The sequence below is a fragment of the Saccostrea echinata genome, unplaced genomic scaffold (assembly GCF_033153115.1).
Source record: "Saccostrea echinata isolate AGI-Se365-2 ecotype Australia unplaced genomic scaffold, CSIRO_AGI_Sech_v1 ptg000023l, whole genome shotgun sequence".
NCBI lineage: Eukaryota > Metazoa > Mollusca > Bivalvia > Ostreida > Ostreidae > Saccostrea > Saccostrea echinata.
In genome coordinates this window covers 5,819,288-5,841,816 of record NW_026889772.1, presented here as the reverse complement: position 1 = coordinate 5,841,816, position 22,529 = coordinate 5,819,288, and the positions used below count along the sequence as shown (strand labels likewise).

Below are 22,529 nucleotides of genomic sequence, written 5' to 3'. Positions count from 1 at the left end.
GAAGCCTAGCTTGCACAGAATCAATAAACGTACATGTTGTTAGAAAATTTAGCCCATTTCGAAAGCAAGTTAGAAATTTTTAATTGAAAGAGCATGTATAAATTCAAAGGTAAAATTTTTCTAACTAAAGCCAGTCAAATCTGCATTTATTTTATAGTACAGGGAAAATTTTCAAATATATGAAAACTGTATGAATTGGGAAATGAAAACATAGGTAATCAAAGATTACGAAGCTCACCTCGACGAAGGTTATCTATAAGTAAGGCAAATCTCACATCATATTTTTTCTAGTTAGTGTACATCCCAAGATCAATATCTATACAAGTTTGGTTTAGGTAGGGCTTATAATTACTTGGAAATAGACCTGCTCAAAAAACTTTAACCTGGTCACTCATCTGGAAAATCTAGGTCAGATTCAGCATCCGAAGCAAGTGTGTAGTGTTCATCCCTAGATGCATCATCCATGAAAGTTTGGTCCAGGTAGGGCGTATAGTTACTTGGGAATGGACCTGCTCCAAAAACTTTAACCTGGTCACTCATCTGGAAAATCTAGGTCAGATCCAGCATCCGAAGCAAGTGTGGTAGTGTCCATCCCTATATGCATCATCCATGCAAGTTTGGTTCAGGTAGGGCTTATAGTTACTTGGGAAAGGATCTGCTCCAAAAACTTTAACCTGGTCACTCATCTGGAAAATCTAGGTCAGATTCAGCATCCGAAGCAAGTGTGGTAGTGTTCATCCCTAGATGCATCATCCATGCAAGTTTGGTTCAGGTAGGGCCTATAGTTACTTGGGAATGGACCTGCTCCAAAAACTTTAACCTGGTCACTCATCTGGAAAATCTAGGTTAGATTCAGCATCTGAGGCAAGTGTGGTAGTGTCCATCCCTATATGCATCATCCATGCAAGTTTGGTCCAGGTAGGGCTTATAGTTACTTGGGAATGGACCTGCTCCAAAAACTTTAACCTGGTCACTCATCTGGAAAAATCTAGGTCAGATCCAGCATCCGAAGCAAGTGTGGTAGTGTCCATCCCTATATGCATCATCCATACAAGTTTGGTTCAGGTAGGGCGTATAGTTACTTGGGAATGGATCTGCTCCAAAAACTTTAACCTGGTCACTCATCTGGAAAATCTAGGTCAGATTCAGCATCCAAAGCAAGTGTGGTAGTGTCCATCCCTAGATGCATCATCCATGCAAATTTGGTTCAGGTAGGGCCTATAGTTACTTGGGAATGGACCTGCTCCAAAAACTTTAACCTGGTCACTCATCTGGAAAATCTAGATTAGATTCAGCATCCGAAGCAAGTGTGGTAGTGTCCATCCCTAGATGCATCATCCATGCAAGTTTGGTCCAGGTAGGGCTTATAGTTACTTGGGAATGGATCTGCTCCAAAAACTTTAACCTGGTCACTCATCTGGAAAATCTAGGTCAGATTCAGCATCCGAAGCAAGTGTGTAGTGTTCATCCCTAGATGCATCATCCATGCAAGTTTGGTCCAGGTAGGGCTTATAGTTACTTGGGAATGGACCTGCTCCAAAACTTTAACCTGGTCACTCATCTGGAAAATCTAGGTCAGATCCAGCATCCGAAGCAAGTGTGGTAGTGTCCATCCCTAGATGCATCATCCATGCAAGTTTGGTCCAGGTAGGGCTTATAGTTACTTGGGAATGGACCTGCTCCAAAAACTTTAACCTGGTTCACTCATCTGGAAAATCTAGGTCAGATCCAGCATCCGAAGCAAGTGTGGTAGTGTCCATCCCTAGATGCATCATCCATACAAGTTTGGTTCAGGTGGGGCGTATAGTTCCTTGGGAATGGACCTGCTCCAAAAACTTTAACCTGGTCACTCATCTGGAAAATCTAGGTCAGATCCAGCATCCGAAGCAAGTGTGGCAGTGTCCATTCTAGATGCATCATCCATGCAAGTTTGGTCCAGGTAGGGCCTATAGTAACTTGGGAATGGGACTTGCTCCTAAAACTTTAACCGGGACGCCGATGCTAACGCCGACGCCAACGCCGGGGGTATAGCATAAGCTCATCTCGACTTCGTCGAGGTGAGCTAAAAATAACCCCTAGAATTTAAATTTCAATTTGGACTTACATGTAAGTGTGTAAATATTGATAATAAGCTTATTAGTACAGGTAGGTTACCTTTTCGTTTACCTATCTGTCTGAGAGACTTTGAACATCTACATTTTACATGAGAGGAATTTGATAAAATTAAGCTACAATCAAATATATCCCCCTCCATTTGAAACACATAAAATGTAAACAAATGTTCCTACACTTAAAATATTGTATTTAAAAATATAAAGACAGCATAGGCTGAACTGGTTGATACAAAAATTAGACAAATGATTTTACAGAACAGGGATCTGATGTTCTACATTAATTAAGTTGTATTTCATTGTCTATCAAGGGACTTAGGAAATGTCAGTGTTTAATCTCAATAATTTTTATATTATAGAAACAAGGTTCAGCATGTCTGCAAAGATGAACTTTGATTGGCTGATATGACAGCCAATCAAACAAGGTAAATTTGAAATATGTCACACAAAAGAAAATCTATCTGTATGAATTAAGTCTAAATAATTAGAAGCAGCCTTTTGGTTCCATGCTATTGTGTGGATACGTACCTGTGGGGTTCTCTTGGATTTGACGTAAGTTGTGATACAACACGCTGGTGCTCGCTGGACACACCTTTCATGGACTGTGTATTTACAAACTAAAAGAAACATTAAATTTTGTCAACATTTGCTAACTTTCTTTATTCTACAAAATTACATTTATACTTCCAAAGCATAATCCAACACTAATTCTAAAATTATATTATTTTATCAGGATGTCAACAATCTGAAAAATTTGTGAGTTTGTAAGATGGAGCATAAATTTCACTATAGTTGAAGTAACTGTACTTGATTTACATTGATTTTTAACATTCTTTATTATGAATATTTATCTACAGTAATTAGCAGCAAATTGTGCTAAAAAAATGTACTTAATCAAGTACCATCATTTATCTGTACATTTACAAGAATGTACAACAAAGACCCTGTTTGCCCAGCCCCACCAGGAGTTTAGGATATACTTACAAGTACAACAAAGTCCTTGTTTACCAAGCCAGGCTACCAGGACTTATATGTGCAAAAAAAATCCCTGTTTACCCACAGTCTTACCAAGAGTTTAGGATATACTTACATGCACAACAAAGACACTGTTTGCTAACAGTCCTATCAGGAGTTTAGGATATACTTACATGTACAACAAAGACCCTGTTTGCTCACAGTCCTATCAGGAGTTTAGGATATACTTACATGTACAACAAAGACCCTGTTTGGTAACAGTCCTACCAGGAGTTTAGGATATACTTACATGTACAACAAAGACCCTGTTTGCTCACAGTCCTATCAGGAGTTTAGGATATACTTACATGTACAACAAAGACCCTGTTTGCTCACAGTCCTATCAGGAGTTAAGGATATACTTACATGTACAACAAAGACCCTGTTACCCCACAGTCCTACCAGGAGTTTAGGATATACTTACATGTACAACAAAGACCCTGTTTGCTCACAGTCCTACCAGGAGTTTAGGATATACTTACATGTACAACAAAGACCCTGTTTGCTCACAGTCCTATCAGGAGTTAAGGATATACTTACATGTACAACAAAGACCCTGTTACCCCACAGTCCTACCAGGAGTTTAGGATATACTTACATGTACAACAAAGACCCTGTTTGCTAACAGTCCTACCAGGAGTTTAGGATATACTTACATGTACAACAAAGATTCTATTACCCACAGTCCTACCAGGCGGTTAGGATATACTTACATGTACAACAAAGACCCTGTTTGCCCAGCCCCACCAGGAGGTTAAGACAGAGATTACAGTATGCTGGTTTTAGTTTGTAGTTAAAATGTTTCAGTCTCCATGTGTGTGTTCCATCATCCTTCACATTCTGTTAAAAATGTAATATAATTATTCCTGTGTGACATATAACAGAGATATATTGCTTTCTACCCTAGAATTTAAACTGCATTTCATTGTGTTTAATGGACACATATTACCATCCCAGTATTACTGTTTTTATTTCATAAAAATTTTCACCCCCATTTTATTTTCTCCTCTTTTGCCTTTGACATCAGTTTGCATAAAACTGGAGTTTGACATCAGTGTTTGCATTAAACTTGAGTTTTTTTTTTTTTTGGCTTGTCAAGAAATTTGTTTGAATTTTTTTGACTCCCCCCCCCCCCCCCCCCCCCCCGAAAAAATTCCTGGATTCATGCCTGGAAGAAGATGGAAGAATTGGAATAATTTTGCAGATGGAGAAAGAAAAAAGGTCAACCTTGACCTTTCAGCTTTTGGCTTTAATGCCACATAAATTTAGATTTTTGTCTTAATTTGCTTAAAAATTGTGGGGGTGGGCGGATTTTATTTTTTATTTCTGTAAACACCTATATAACAATTTTCTTATACAAAATTTTCACATTCTAAATACCAATATGGATATATAGATTTGATTGCTTATTCTTTAAAATACAGAATATTCTTTTTATATAAAATATTTATCACACTGTAATAATGATTTTATGAGAATTAATGTTTGTACACGCCACACATCATAACTGCTTGTATGAAATTGGGCACAGATCCACATTCTGTACTTTGCACATGTATTGGTGCTTTACTGGTACATGTTATTCACCACTTCTCATTGACCTTTTTTTAAATATATATTTTTTGTCTGACCAACAAATACCTGTACTTTGTCTAAAAATATCACAGATTTGCACTGTCCTTACAATGTCCAATATTTCGTTCTTGATACATTCGATATTGTCAAAATTTTACACAACACATGGTGTCTAAATTTAACCTTTACTACACAGTTATAATAGATTTACCATGTAATTATATTAAGTCCATCGACAACCTGTATTATATATAATAACTCTCCACATGCTCCTGTGCTAAAAATAGTACCACATGACTTTTAATACAAATGGGGAGTAACTCTAAAACTATAAGAGTGATTGATGCCAACAAATTTTCCAATTAACTTTTGATAAAAAAAAATTGACCAAAATAAAAGAAACAATGGGATGGGACACTTTATAAGGGGCAGGCGGGGCCATAGGGAGTTATGGTATAAAATTTCATTGCAAAAGCCCATGGCTTCTCGAGATATCGCCTGGAAACTAATGTGTTACACACAGAGAGAATGTATGAATTTATGACCTTGAACTTTCACCTCAAAATCAATCAGTCAGGGGTATAACTCAAACAAGTTATCAGAAAAATAACTTAAATAAGTTATTTTACACACACAAAAGTTTTTTTTAATAATAACTAAAATAAGTTATTTTTATATCCTACTTGGACATTGATTTCTTGGGAGTTTTGTATTTCCTGCCAATATGCATTGCATTTTGGGATTCCATTATGTAAAACTAGATGGAGTGCACCGACTCCAATAGAGAATTGGTGAGGAGGTGGAGATAAACAGCATTTTAATCCTTATTTTGTGGTTTTATTTACATGGTTTATATGTCCAATTTTTATCATTAAATAAAAAACTTCCCCCAATTTTCCCAAGACTTTGAAGATTTTTTCTGGACTGAGCAAGATTTAAATTTAATCAAACATTTGTTTTTGTTTTGGTGCACGAGCAAAAACCTTTGGTGCACAGGATGTGAAGTTAGGGAGGAATGACACAAAATAACTTAAACAAGTTATTAATTTATTGAAACTATTTTGGAAAGATAACGTGTTTGAGTTACTAATGCTGGGAAAAAGTAGGTCATAGCAAAGAGAGGTAACTCACTGTGACAAAAAAAATAACTAATTTGAGTTATTTTTGACAATAACTTGTTTGCATTATGCCCCTGACTGATCAATAGGGATCTTCTTTAGGCCATAGGGAGTTGTGATGTACAATTTCATTGCAAAAGCTCAAAGGCTTCTCGAGATAGTGCCCGGAAACAAAAATGTTACAGGCAGACAGAAGTTACAGACAGACCGACCCAAATTAATATCCCCCCTTTCAGTGAAAGCTGGGGACATTATATATGAATAATATCTGTTTTAAAACAGTTGTGTTTTGATTACTTCAAAATGGGGCAAAATTGTTTGCAAGTGTAACAGGTTGAAAATAACCCTGTAAAAAGAAGATTTTTTATGTACAATGCAATTTTTTTTTCCAGAATTAAATATGTACAATTTTATTAAGATAATGATTAAGTACAAACTCACAGTGTCCAGCCCTAGTAGAACAAGGAGAGGGATAGTCGTTAACCCTCCCCTCTTCCACTCCTCCAAAGACACCGTCCCATCAGAATCATAGTCTATCTCCTTCAACAAATCTTGTAGAATCTGAGGATAAATACCAACTACTATTAGCAGATAATCACAATTCAGTCGTAAACATTTTTTTCTTTTTTATTTTCAAGCACAATTACTTCAAATTTTAAACAATTATACTCATATACATATAGACTGAATAATAGAATAATACAATGTAAGCCCAGAAACTTGTCTTCTGATCTGGAGGAAATTATACGGTTTCTGAACTACATTACTAATAGGAGGTACTTACAGGTTTTAATTCACTAACATCCCAGCCTAGACTTTCTGCTACCGACATCATCTGATTCACTATACAGTCTAATTCCTGTCAATTAAAAAATCAACTCACATTGTACAAATATAATTATAACCCTTCTTAATGCGACAACTCATATCACCTACTAAAATAATCATTTATAATGCAGTTATTGTTACATACAGGTTCGTACACTTGAGATATTTTTAGCCACCTATCTCCTTATTCTTCCTGTACAGTTTAATGAACTTAAGTCAAAAAGCTCATTTAATTTATTCCCATATCTTTAACAAAATATACTCCACAAAGCTAAAATTTACATATACATGTACATGTATCTTAAAACTGTTTCAGAATATAGAGATATTAATATAATTCAGTGACTTGATACTCACACTGGCATCTAGTAATCCATTGCCATCTGTGTCATACAACCTAAACATGACTGAAAATAGACAACATGTCAGAAATATCTAAACATTCACCTTGTTTATACATGGAATATTTGTTACTTGTCATTTTACAATACTCAATTACAATGAACTGAATTAACAATCAATCAGAAAATATTTCATACTTACAAGAACATATAAATAGCCAGATAACATTTCAGAATGTTCTGCACTATTGCTATACAAATGAATAACAAAAATAACAAAAACAAATTGTTGGAATTTGAAATAATTTCTTAAGATCAACTATTCTTCAAAAGTCCTCACTTAATACATCTATCTTTTTACATTGTTCAAGTTTAATTAGTACTTTTTAACCCAATTCTGTCAATGACAGCACACCCTGCTTCTCAGGCAACATCCTCATCTTTCATTAGTCAAATTTAAATCAAACTGTCTTAGAATAACCTTTCAGTTCTAGAAATAAGCTTGACTAATAATTGGGTTGGAACAGATCAATAAATGTGCCATGATGTCACAGTATGCCTGACTCAAGGGGCAGCCTAATTCTGTCAACGCCATTCCAAATCCACAATTCTCATTACGCTTCACAGCTGACATCAGTAGGAAGGGCTTTACATAAGGCAGTATATCTGACTGGGCCTCGCTTATTTAGACAGCAACATATTTAATTTGTATTGATGATAATCTGCTAGCACCTCCTACATCAGCTTACACTAGTTATCTCCCTTGATATAACTTTATATCTAAAACTGAAAATAGAAGGCACTTCCCTGTATCAGAAACTCAATATTTCTAGACTGAGGCAAATGTGTATTGTACATATTACAAGTTCACTGATCTAATAAATACAAAAATACATATCATACACGTTATAAATGCTAACTATAGCCAACAGTCTGTCTAATTGTTTTACAGACGTCACACCAGTTCTATGCCCTGAGTTAAAATCAGACACAGAATCCTACCCCACCCATCAATCTACTTTTAGAATGATTTTCACAAATTATTGGCAATGCAGATAAACTGATTTATTGTGTTTCCTCTTTTAAATCAATATCTGCTTATAAACTGATTAGATATCTGGATTTTACATAGCCATATAATTTATATATTTTTAGTAATGTTGATGTAATTCATGTTTGTAATTTTACTTACTTTACCTCAAAATGAGCTAACAAATATAATGTGTCATATAAGACCTAGATATTTCATTTCATTTATATTTCATTTAGGCCTGCTAATCCCCCACCCTACTATTTCTAAGTGTTTAAAATTATAAGTAAAAATTATAGCGAGGATTCAATTTTGGCATTTTTAGTGAGGGTGTTGAGATCGCTAAAATTAAATATTGTTAACAATTCATACTTCTTTGTAGGTCACTGTTGTCTTTCTATAGACGTCACTAAATCAGTAAAATTACTTCTCGCTAAAATAAAATACTTATTATCAAGGACAAATCGCTAAATTTGCATCTCACTAAAAATTCCATTTATACAGTATACCGTTTATATTTTTATATTTACAGAAACCAGGTCCTTTCAGGGTAGGATTAACAGGTCTAAAGGGATTCTTTAACAGTCTTAAAGCTGCTCCTTTATCTGCTGATTTCCACTTCCTACCTCTTCTCTACAACATACTCTTACCAGTTTTTACGCCTACTTACACCACTTGTCTTAACCATTTTTATGCCTACTTCTGATGTACTTATATTCTTGAGCTCCTTGATCCTTCTTCAGGCACATTAAGGCCATAAGCTTTACTATTCTGTCAGCATACTATCACATCTCCATTTTTCTTAAGAACTTTTATGTTAAAAGAGCTGCTTACATGTTACACTTTCTCCACTTCATACTCACACATTTATTGCCTTCTCAAGCTTCCCCTATATTCTACACTTCCCTGTAAAGAACTTACATTCTAATTTGTCTTCTGGTCTCCCTGCCTCCAGCAGAGACAGAAAACACACTAAATCCTTCAGATAGATATGGCCCGCCTTGATATCGCTGCTGCCCAATCGCTTCTGAATGGATTTCAGTTCCACATTGTTGCTCCGAGGTAAGGAGGAATTGGACTGAGGTATCCATGGATCTACAGAATCTAATGAGTGACCTACAAATCATAAAACATTAAAGATTACAAAGCTCAACTCGACAAATGAAATCTTTAATAACAAAGGCAAAGTCCCAAACCAAATAAATGTTTTGGGTAATTTGTATCCCTCTATACAACATTCATACAAATTTGGTCTAGGTAGGAGTTATAGTAACTTGGGTATGTACCTTTTACAAAAACTATTCAATCATTAATCAAGGATAAATCCAGCATCCAAAGCAGGTCTGGTAGTGTGAATTAATCATTCTATGCAAGCTTTTTAAGGTAGGGCTTTATTTATTTTGGCAAAGATCTTTCAAAAACTTAAACCTGGTCACTCATAAGGAAAAATGTAGGTTAGATCCAGCATCCAAAGCATGTTTGGTAATGTGCATCCTCAGATGCATCATCCATGCAAGTCACAATACGGCTTAAAGGCTACTTTGAAATAGATCTTCTCTGAAAACTTTAACCTGTTTATTCATCTGGAAAATGAAGGTCAGATCAAGCATCCTAAGCAAGTCTAGTAATACACCGATACACATCCTCCATGCAAGTTAGGTCACTATATGGCTTGAAAGTTACTTAGGAATAAACCTGCTCTAAGAACTTTAACCTGTCCAATCAACTGGAAACTGTAGGTCAGATCCAGCATCCGAAGCAAGTCAGGCAACATGCCTCCTATATGCATCATCCATTTAAGATTGGTCTAGGTAGGACATATAGTTACTTGGAAAGTACATGCTTCAAAAACTTTAACCTGTTCACTCATCCAAAAAATATAGGTCAGATCCAGCATCTAAAGCAATCTGGTAGTGTACATCCCTAGATGCATCATCCATGCAAGTTTAGTCACCATATGGCTAATAGCTACTTTGGAATGATACTTGCTCCAAATACTGTAATCTGTTCACTCATCTGGAAAATGTAGGTCAGATCCAGCATCTAAGGCAAATCTGGTAGTGTACATCCCTAGATGCCTCATCCCTGCAAGTCTAGACACCATAGGATTAAATAGCTACTATGGAATGATACCTGCTCCAACTACTTTAGTCTGTTCACTCATCATCCATGCAAGTTTGGTCCAGTTACTTGTAGGGCATATTGCTACAGAGAAATGAGATTGGCTCCTAAAACTTGAACTTGCTCCAATAACTTTAACCTGCTCCAAAAAACCTGGTCATCCTTATGGAAAACATTGGCTGAAAATGCAGCATCTGAAACCTGACTGGTACAGTGAAACATACTAGATGCATCATCCATACAACTTTGATTAACACAGGATACTGAAGCATTTTGAGAGTAAAACTGCTCTAAAAGCTTTAACCTGGGACGCCAACACCAGCGCCTACAGCATAAGCTCCCCTGACTTCTTCAAGGTGAGCTAAAAAGACCTCATTTGATTCAACTGTCACTCTACTATGTGGCTACCTCTACTCTTCAACATGGTTATTAAATGTTCTAATGTGTGGTTATCTTCATTCCACATTCTGATTTCCACTATTCAATAACATGGTTACCACACAGTGGCTACCACTATTCTGTAGTGAGGTTGTAATTGTTTTCAGCTTGTCTTTACCCTTATTCTAAGCAGTGTTACCACTATGCTTGAGCAAACAATGCAGTAGCAATTACATGTATGATTACATGATTACAAGTAGTGTATTACACTGTTACCACTGTCAGTGGACAGTACAGCAGGATTACTGTATGAGAGAGTATGCTGTGGTTGGATTTATCAGGATTACTGTTAAGAGAGTGTATGCTGTGGTTGGATTTAGCAGGATTACTGTATGAGAGTGTATGCTGTGGTTGGATTTATCAGGATTACTGTATGAGAGAGTATGCTGTGGTTGGATTTATCAGGATTACTGTTAAGAGAGTGTATGCTGTGGTTGGATTTAGCAGGATTACTGTATGAGAGAGTATGCTGTGGTTGGATTTAGCAGGATAACTGTATGAGAGAGTATGCTGTGGTTGGATTTATCAGGATTACTGTTAAGAGAGTGTATGCTGTGGTTGGATTTAGCAGGATAACTGTTATGAGAGTGTATGCTGTGGTTGGATTTCTTTAAAGATGAACGGGAGTGGGTGATGTAATTAGTGTATTACATGGTTACCACTGTAACTGGATGGTAGAGCGAGATTACCATTACGAGTGGAGTGTATGCTGTGATTGGACTTTTTTTAATATGAGCAGGAGTGGGCAGTGTAATTAGTGTATTACATGGTTACCACTGTAACTGGATGGTAAAGTGAGATTACCATTATGAGTGGAGTGTATGCTGTGATTGGATTTCTTTGAAGATGAACGGGAGTGGGTGGTGGCCTCTAGTTGACTGTCATCTCTAGCCATCAACGACTTCTCCACACTGGGATTGGTTGTCATGGCAACAGAAGTATGAGTAGATACAGATGTAGAGCCTGAAAGTGGAAAACTCCGGATTTAATCCACATTTTATCTCTGTATAAACCTCTGTATAAAAATGATAAATTACTCCAGGAACTTAAAACACTCATGCATGTGAGATTTTCAAAAATTTTATCAAAATGAACATAATCTAAAAACAAATTTGCATGAAAATCCATTTAATCTAAATATGAACAATTTTTACTGGTAGTCAAAATAATGAAAAATAAAGGTTTTACTTTCTTTTAATATGTCACATTATAGGTTGAAAACACAGCTGCAGAGATGATATTACCCATCTCTCTTACAGGATACACTGCATTATCCTTAATTAAGATAACTGCTAATTATAAAATCAAGTGTTAATTAAAGCAGTTGCTGAGTACACATATGGTATACTATAGGAAAAGGATAAATATACAATTCCTAATTCTTACTTAAGTTAATAGTTGACCATAAGTAAAAGCAAGTGATTATATTTTAGAATACTTATTACTTGTACTGTTGTAAGAAAGGGGAAGAAAGAAAGAGGACTGGGTGCTACGTACAGCATACTAATCTCATAAACATTTAGTTTTACTTTAGAGAAAGCCATCTTTTGCCAGAAATATCCTTGGTTTAATGACCAGCATGTCTTGAGTTTAAATATGTCAATAAACTAATAAACACTCTCTCAGATGAAGGCTAATTCAATAACCGTTTACCAGTATCGCGACCACTGACATAAGGGAACACTTGACTGTGTTGAGAATATCCCACCACTGAGTTACTGCTTCATGCAAATGTTTAATACATTTACTGAATCGAATAATCTAGCTGCAATCAAGTACAATACAAATAATATTAGTGTTTCTATTTTCCTGCACCAATGCCTCCAGAATTAAGTTTATGAAAATGTCAAAGTTAAAACTCACTGATTGAACAGTGCACCAAATCCCAAAAGGGCTTTAACATGAAGCCAACGTAAATGTCACTAGAACTATTGCAATTGTCCTTAAAAAAGAAACCAACGGAGCCGAGAATATTGATAGGAATGACACAAGCCGTCAGTTACTTTATCATCTGAAGTTATACATCAAACAGCTTTGGCAAGCCTTTTAACAACCTAGATGGAGGGTCAGAGACAGCGGTCCGATTCCTGGAGGTGATTGACTTTATCCAGACACATTGTCCCTGACTGTCGTCAAATTCATCTTACAGTCTGTGGTGGATGGTGATTTGTGTCCATACAGAGACAAAATAGGCACCAGAGTACAACTATCACACAACCTTGACACACATCTATTGTTCTTTTGTTTAAATGGAATGAAAAAATAAATCAGATGAGTTATTTTTACTGATTATTCTAACATTTACAGTGCCATAACATAATGGAGAAAAATAAAAAAAAACATAAAAAATATAAGAGCTGCTCGAACTTCATTACTATATAGTCTTAAATAAGACTTAAATGTATCACCCTAAATTTGTGTTGTTACTGTTTGGTCCAAATAAATCAAAATTCATATACAATGCTAAACATGCTATGCAGAACTAAATATAGTTGAACTTCGGTATCTCAAACATCGATATCTCAAATACCATGTATATAATTTATCAAAGTGATGTGGAAATTCCAACCACTTATTCTTAAAGTATTTTACCCTTGATATCTTGTATCTTCGCATATCTATTCTTGAAATTTTTCTTGATCCTATGGAGTTCAAGATATTAACAAGGTTTTACTGTATTTAAACAAATACTCATATTAAATATATTTTTGTGTATATAAAGCTGATAGGTGAGATGGGAGTGTGTGAGCTATTATGCCATGCTCCCTAATGTCCATTATTTCATATCCTCATACACACACACTAAAATACTAATCACTTATATTTAATTTTTACTCCTAGTTTCTACCACCCTACCTCTGAATCAATCTTGATAAATATATTTAGTTATTCATACTTTACAGAAACTATAATCAAACAACTTGTCTTTATTACCTCCCCTAATTTTTTTCTTCTCTGATACCTATATAATTAGCCAGGTCCTCTGACTTTGTGTCAACCAAATAAGGGCACAAAGAAATAGTGCAGAGGACAAACCCCATGCAATGAAAACCTGGAATTTCATTGCATGGTTACTGTATACAAGGTTATTTTCGCCCCATTTTATTTTTGCCCTTTCACACTTGCAAACAATTTTAACCTGTTTTAAATTCACCAAGTCACAATTCTGTTTAAGAAATTATACTGTGTTTTTTGAATATCGCTCTATTTTAAATTTCCCCACCTGTGAGTAGGGCAAAAGGGGCGAAAATAAAACGGGGGCGAAATTTTCCCTGTATACAGTATTACTGATTTAAACACTACGGCAATTAATGTAAATAGGTAAAATTGAACTGAAAATATTGTGAAGAGTTATACATTATATTTTTAGCAAATACAATTTTAATCCCAATTTTTTTTTAATGTCAAGTCAAGACCAACTCATTTTTAAACCATTATTTTTAATTTTATTTTCTAGAACAAAATATTGCATATGGAATTGGTTACACTGTACATATATTTTTAAAGGGGTTTGGGAGCTTAAATGTTCAATTTCAGAGACCTCATCTTAAGTACCTCAGATAAATTAATACTAGTAATGTGCACACAGCAAATAATTTTTGGATAATACATCACTATTACCATGATTAATTACACAGCATTAATTTATATTAATTTCCTAATAAGTAATGAAATCTTACTAAAATGTAACTAAAATTTCACTATCATATGGTTTAACTGACTTCTATAAAGCTCTTCCAAAAAAGGTTTTAATTAAGGTATATATAGGACAGTAAGTGTGTAGTGATATTACATCATTTTATCTATTCATGTAATATCAATATTTATCACATGTTTACTCCTTTATACAGTGCATATAGCTCATAGGATAGCATTTTAACATCAACAGTTGTGATAATATGTTACAATAGTTTTCCATGAATTTGATCAAGACAAATATTGTGGTTTTACATATACAGTGTATATAAAACAGTGTAAAACATGAAATAGCTATGTGTAAAAACATGTGATAAAAAGAATCTCCCATGGTATGTGGTTGGATATGATTTTTATCCTACTTGGTGTGCGTTTCTATACCCTCACCAAGGCTCCTGGATAAAAACACACAACTCGTTAGATAAAAAAATCATATCCAACCACAAAGCATGGGAGATCCTAGTACCTAGTAAAGTGTTCATTTATGGACAGGCAGAAGCAAAGAGAAAAACTGAAGCTGATTAATTTCAGAGTCAAAAGCTTATAGGCATTAATGGTTACACCTGCAGATAAATCTTGTAGCATTGCCTTGATCATAAATTTTATATGATATCAAATGTATAAATATTTTAAACTGATATCTAAAAATTTGTATACTTATTTATTACATTTTCAACAGTGAAATACTGTGATTTATATATTGAATAAAAGTGATATTCTCTCACAGTGTGAAAGAATACCAAAAATGATATTCTCTCACAGTGTGAAAGATCAAAGTAAGTAAAAAATAATTTCTGGCCTGTCATAAGATAGAGATAGTTACTAAGCATCTTGATAGAGCTAAAACTGCAAATTTCTTCCCAAATATGTTGCTAAAATCCATGCTATGTAATGTTTTCAATCACACAACTTCTAAGCTACGACGTCTCAACCGCTCAACTGGGTGAATTCAAAAAAAATGACCACCAAACTGAATTTTTTTGGCAAAATTCAAGTACTTATAACATATTTTTCACTTATATCATCATATTGCAAATGCATTCTAGTTTAAAATTCTGAAGTGGCAATAGAATAGACAATTGGATTAAAAAGTTTCAGAATTTTTATTAGTAAAATTTCTTTTGAAAAAAGAAAATATCATTACACCTTAAAAGACTTTCTAAAATACATAATCACAAGAAATTATAGTTTTTTGTGCTTCAAAATGGTAAAAGGGGTATAAATGATTAAACCTAGACCTTGAATGAGTATCTTCTCTTGTACATGTGACAAAAAATTGGCTTTTTGATTGTTATTTTACATTATTTTTTCAATTCTGGTTTGAAAAGTTTTAATATGAAAAAAATATGAAGCAATAAAATTCCCCAAAATTCACTTTTTTGTCCATTCAAGTCAATTCTTTAAATCTAAGCCAAAAAAGAATCGTTATATACGAGTTCTCTCACAAAAAATACTAGATTTTGAAGTGACCCTATGTTACATTATTGTGTTGCACTCCTGACATCTGATATGTATTTTATTTAACATTGTTTTAAAAATTATAACACACAATAACCCATTCTTACTTTGTAAATCAATTTGTCGTGTTGATATTTTTCATCGTTTACAGCAGGTTTTTCATATTTTGAAGACCTTAAAACATGATTATTTGCAAAGGGTAATATATATAAATTTTATTTAAAATATTTGTGAAATGATGAAAACTATTCCCTGAATTGACTGTTAAATTTCTGTAATTTGTTGATAGACGTAGTGTTTTGAACTTCAAATAGTATCAAGCATTTTTTTTCAACTTATTTTTTAGTAAAGGTAGTTAAAAAACATCAGTAATTATGAAGCAGTTTTGTTGCACTCCTGACTGCAGTAAAGTTTAAAATTAAAACCATAGAACACAAAAATTCATAAAGTGTTGGCAACATCAAGTGGTAATGAAATTGTGCAATACTTATAGTCCAATACTTCATAATTAAAACAGATGAAAGTATTTAAAATTCGCATTTTATCTGGAATTATACCCTATTTTATGCCAAAAAAAACTAGCTTAAATGTATATTTAGAAGATAAAATATATTTTAAAGCATATTTTCCTTTAGAGGACAAACACATTAACCCACCAGAAAAATTCTACTCATCATTTTTTCTTTATTTTTATTCTTATTGGATGATTTATAATTCTAACATATTTGTTGCACTCCTGACCAAAAGCATTGGGGCCTTTAAAGTAGAATTGTGAAGTGAAAATTACATAAGAACTTGTTCTGTTGTTTCAGTGAAGTTGAGGAGGAATTACTTGAATTTAATGACAATGTTTTAGTGTGTTTATTTTTAACGTTCATTAAAAAAATCACAAAAAAGATAAAAACACATCTGAATTGATAAAATTGAAAAAGAAAGAATTTTAATAATAAAACTATCAATAATTTAGCATTAAATTATACAAAAAGATCATTATTAATTAATGAATACCTCTAAGCATGAATAGAAGTCTTTTTGACACACAACTTGAATCTTTAAAAAAATGTGTTGCACTCCTGACCATAGAAATATGGATCTGAAGCACAGACAGATCCTGTAATTGATAAATCTATTTGGTAAAAATGTTCTTTGTGTCTTTATTTTCCAAAATAAAAATCAGAAAATCATATAATGATAAAAGTTTTTTCATGCTTGGGAGCAAAACATCAAATGTTGCACTCCTGACATTTTTGGGTATGCACCTATACTTGACTCTCATTAATGCTGCTTGTGATTTATAAAATATTTTTAAGTTTTAAAATGTATATCAGTTATTATTTTACACTTCCAAAATTCTTTTTTGTCTTAATTTTCTATCAGAATTTTACAATTGATGTTTTTTTGGCAACACTACATTTTTTCTGTTGCACTCCTGACATGGTATAACATTTTTTTAAACATCAGCCATGACCACAACTTGATTAAACAAAAGTTATGACAGTCCACATTTAAAGCTCAATACTTTGAATATTATCAGGAAAGCCTTTATTTTCAACATGAAGCATTGTTTTTTATTTCACAGATCTCCAAAATATATTGAAATTTCAAAATGTCACAAAAAGGTGTTGCACTCCTGACAATTTTAGCATCATTTTTGGGCATAACTTTTTTGTTAATTGAGATATCAATGAGATATTTGGCAGGTATTTAGACACTATCTAAAGACATATGCTGAGACATAGAAATCTATTTTCATTGCCTGTATTTTTAGTGTGGGTTGACAAATATGCGTTTGGTCATTTTTTTTGAATTCACCCAACTATGACGTCAAGCCTATATGACACTGTTAAGAAAAGACAGAGGCAAAGGGAAAATCAAAGAAAATGTACTAAACAGAAAATTCAATGTTTTGTAGATGAATATAGAATTTATTTCACTCGTGAGACAGGATTTTTTGATATTTTCACTCATGCTTCGCACTCGTGAAAATATCAAAAAATCCTGTCCAACTCGTGAAATAAATTCCATATTCATCTACAAAACATTGAATATCCTCTATATATTTCAATAAAATGAAGAAATTTTGACAGAAATTTTAAAGATAATCCTTTTTTATATTAAATGGAAAGATTACTGAGCTGGCTTTTAATAATCATTTAAAGTTTTGTTGTTTTTTTTTTTAAAATAACTGATTGAAATTAGCCCAGAATGAAAATATATATATCCAATACAGCACCATTCTGACCCTGAGTAATGTTCAGGGTACATTTGCACCAATTCATATCGTACACTGGTGATCTTTCTTTGGTATAAGAAATTAAAAGCAAGTTTCCAGTACAACTAATTAATTATTAGGAGGTGGTTACCTAAAGCAAAAGGTAGGCCAGATTAATTGTATGAAGGAAATATATAATATCAAAATAGTACATAATATTAAGATTACAATTACCATTCTCAGGAACATCGACTGACAAAGGTTCTGAAAACACAACAAATACCTAATTAAATGCAAACATCAAACCAATGAATCAAACCAGGAATGCCAAATAAACACATCTATATGTCTATAGTATTTTAGTGTGGCATGCTCTGATTTTGTTCCATATATTGGTAAGTTCTTCACTTTTTCAATCAAAATACCATACTAATCTAGCTATCACAATCTTTGGTTTGGTCCTTATGTCCAGATTCAAAATATTTTGTTTTCACATTTTAATGATTTCATTCATTTTTGCACTTTCTTGGTTTTTCGTAGCTGTAACTTAATTCTTGGACCTCATACTTGCATTATAATATTGTGAACATTTGACCAAAGTTGTTGATTTTCACTCAATACATTTTCTCATTTATTCAAAGCAGATTGAGCATAGAGTTGTTTCAGACTCATTAAAACACAATCAATCATGTATGAATGAATCCATAAACAATGATAAAGAGAAATGATGTGCAGTTCTGCATGTCTAAATCATGAAGCCAAGACAGTATATTAACTCCTTGCCTCTTTGCTTGAGGCTATATAAATTCACCCTCTTCCATGCTGAACAATATTCATTCAAATATTATTCCTGAACAATTCTCTACAAAAATAGAACTTTTGAAAAATTCAAGTATGAGTATATTTCATTCTGTATAATACATTTTACTTTTATCATTCAACCACCATCAAGTAACTATCAAACTAAATCTTATCATGCAGCACGTGTATTGCATTTCTGAAATTTTTAAAAATGGGATTACTTACATTTTTTTTAAAATACATTTCCTGGAAATTAATTCAAATATCTGCAAAAATAAGGTTGGGTAAGAGAGTCAAATATATGATTTGTTGCCCCAAGTTCAATAAGTTAACATTTGTTAAAAATTAAAATGCATGGTTTCAAGTCTATTCTAGTAAATTTACTGCTCCATTGTATAGTTGTGATCCGATCATTTTTCACTTTGTTGAAACTTTTAAGAAGATGTAATCAATAACCTACATGTATATCAAATTAAATCAATGGACTTTGATGCTCCCTTCGAAAAAAGAATAATAGCATTACAAAGATATATGTTGCTTACAAACCCCTTATAACAATGTACTTGCATTTTATTTAGAAATGTAATGCAATTTGTAAATTTTAATGTTCCTTTAACATGACAAACTGTTAAGGAAAAACACTGAATAATACCTTTTTGCATTTCACCATGTTCTACATGATAAACATGAGTACAGCATGCTTACAGATTTTCATAATGTACTACCAATACTTATATTTCCTGTTCAATGCTAACAATATAGCACTCTTTATGCCTGTTCAGATTACGATTTCTACTGGACACCCACCTTTAAATAATTTCAGAAATGCAATACATATCGATTTTAAGAAATCTCTTCTAAAACATGCATTCCTTAAAATAATGAATAAATATAATTATATACTTTTAAAATGGCAATTCAAAACTGCATGGCTGTATATATTTAAGAGGTATTCATAATTAGACATGCTATGCTGGAAGCCATGAAAGATCATTCTATTGGAATTAAAGTACACGTAACAGGGCCTTCATTAAAAATACTTTTGTTTGACGTGCGCCGACCCACATTTTTCAAGGTGGGAAGGTAGGTAGGTAGGCATTTTTTTAAAAATTATCTTACACATTGATAATCATCATAAAAATCACAGACTTTGAAATTGATCTTTTCATTATACAAAGGACTGCTAGACGGATTAAATATTTTTTACTATAAAAACTTGCAAACTAAATGCGTCATAAATGAGAAACCTTGCAACTTTAAAAATGATACTGACAATCTGTAATTTCTTCTGCAACCAAAGTACTATAAAAAAAATAAAACTGAAGTACTGAAAAGAATCATCAGGAAAGAGCAATTTTGACGGGTCAGTTGGAGCATATCAAACTAATCATTTTTTTTTAAAATACATGTAGTTGGCCCATGTACAATGTTTACCCGGTAGTATATACAGTTATGTTTATTCCCTTATCCTGTGGATTTCAGGCACAGAACATATTTTTCTTAATTATCCTACAATATGTATTCTGATGTATTGTGATGTCATATAAACAAATACATGTGTGTCAGTGTGCATTTGTAAACATGGATGATCGTAGTAGAATTCAAAATAATTAATTTCTTAAATTCATTGAAATAAAATACCATACTTTAAAAATTTTTTTTCCTCTTTGTCATTGTGCATCACTCATGATGTCATATAACTTTTTACTGTTGTTATGAAACAAAAGATAATCATCTGGAAAGCCAAAATAGGGAATGAAAACTATCAGAATTAGGTAAAAATGATTGGATACAAATTTAATCCAACTTTTCTACCTCTTCCCCAAAGGTAATCCTAAAGTACATTCACATGCATGTACCTGGTACATACATACTGTAGATGAACTTTTTTTTCTCATGGGATTAATTTACACTTTGTCTGTGGTCACAAATTTATGTGGAATTTTGTTACAGTTTACTTTAAGCGCATTTAAGATATACAGTTGCAATCCAAGACATCCATGTAATTTCCTAACCACGGATTGAACAAAAATTGTGATGCCGCAGAATTATGACCTTGTGGAAAAAAGTATGTTCACTGTATAGAAGTACTTATTTAAACCTACTTGTACAGTCCCTGAAACGTTCCACTTTCCCATTTTTCCGTTCGCTCACCGTTTTCACCGTGCGTTTACCGTTTGCTCTCCGTTCACAGTTTTGCATTCAGCGTTCACCATGCGCTCGCGTTCACCGTTCACAAAGCGTTCAGCGTTTGCTCTCCGTTCGTTCACTTTGCATTCACCTTGCATTCAGCGTTCACTTATCGTTCAGTCTTCAGTGTCATTCGGAACTCTAAAGTGAAAGGACTTATCTTTTTGTTAGTAAGGATTTACAGCATTTTTAATTTAATAATTAACATATTGTGTTTAAAGAATCATTCTCTCATGGGAAAAAAAATATCCACAATATTCTTATTATTTTTTTTATTTTTCTAACTTAGCTGTAGGGTAATTTACGCTGGAAAATAAATGTTGTTATTAGTATGTACCTATGTAAATGTAGAACGATGCTGAAAAATTAAATTTAAATACGGGCAATATTTAGATACTTATAGCACTGCAACATTTTGTTGTTATGTTAAAGACGACAAATCGTTAATGGACAGATACATGTAATTATCAAAGTCAATTAATTTACAAACTGCATCAAAATTACGAAAATATTTATATCGAACAAGTTTTTCTTTTCAATTACTACAGAAATACATGATAGAACTAGTTCTGAACATTATACATAGTACTGCGGATATCCTGTTAATTAAATATCTTTGGAGCGAATTGAATTGATAGTGTGTTTTCTAATTAACATTTAAAAAGAAGTTAATTTGTTTGTAGCACAAAAACTGCAGTCTAAAATCAACATGCATCGAAAAAAGTCATTAAACAATAGTAGTTCAAAATACATGTATACATGTGTCGGTGATGGTATTTTAAATTGGATGAGAGTATGTTACAAATTCAAGTGTTAATGCCCAATGTATTTTATTTATTTATTTTTTTTTTAGAAATGTTGGAATAAAATCTAGGAATGATAAAAAAAATGTTAAAACTTGTTGGATATACTAGCACATCGTCTTCGGTCTGACGAAACTTTCACAACTGCACAGTATCGAATGATTTTGAATGACAGGACAAGCAAGTGGACACCGTGTGAACTTGAAGCAGGGAAATTAAAAGAAAAACAAGTATGACTATCAAACAAATGGATTTGTTGATTTAAAAAAAGTTACTTTCATTGCCCGATAATTTAGAAGAAAATTTAGATTTTTTGTAATTTTTTTTTCATTATTTTACACAGAATCGCCTTGGCAAGGAAATATATGAATGGATGTTTTAACTGTTGTAATTCATTCTATAAGTCAGAAGTTTTCTCTTATTTGTAATGGTTATTTATATCAAATAAGAAAAGACATGTTTATTTTCCGACTAAAATCATTTTATCTTTTATACTATAACGTTTGGTAACAATTACAATATTTCACAGCGATAAAAATCGTGTGATTAAAAAATTGAATTTAAACATCATACAAGAAAGATAAAGTGCATGTATCGTCTTTCTTAAGAAAATTTTGTAGCATTTATTTATTTAATCATTGATTTGTTTATTAGAATACAACAGAATGGTTTCAATGCAAGGAAAAGATCAGAAGCATTCTGAATAAATCGTTCATCTTGCGTTCACCGTTTGTTCACCGTTCACTTTGCGTTCGCGTTTGCGCTCCGTTCACATTCTGTGTTCGCTCACCGT

The 22,529-nt window shown here is 33.1% G+C and overlaps 1 protein-coding gene across 2 annotated transcripts in view; it reads right to left on the bottom strand.

Moving 5' to 3' along the window:
* The window catches only part of LOC133191111 (diacylglycerol kinase beta-like), an 83,776-nt gene that overhangs the window by 41,353 nt on the left and 19,894 nt on the right, over window positions 1-22,529 (bottom strand). For both annotated transcript variants that reach the window (XM_061326806.1, XM_061326807.1), the window contains 7 exons: window positions 11,381-11,539; window positions 8,939-9,133; window positions 7,004-7,053; window positions 6,603-6,677; window positions 6,260-6,379; window positions 3,839-3,965; window positions 2,640-2,728 (listed from right to left, as the gene is read on the bottom strand). In XM_061326806.1, coding sequence (XP_061182790.1) covers window positions 2,640-2,728; window positions 3,839-3,965; window positions 6,260-6,379; window positions 6,603-6,677; window positions 7,004-7,053; window positions 8,939-9,133; window positions 11,381-11,539 — 815 coding nt within the window. The remainder of the gene's footprint in view (window positions 1-2,639; window positions 2,729-3,838; window positions 3,966-6,259; window positions 6,380-6,602; window positions 6,678-7,003; window positions 7,054-8,938; window positions 9,134-11,380; window positions 11,540-22,529) is intronic.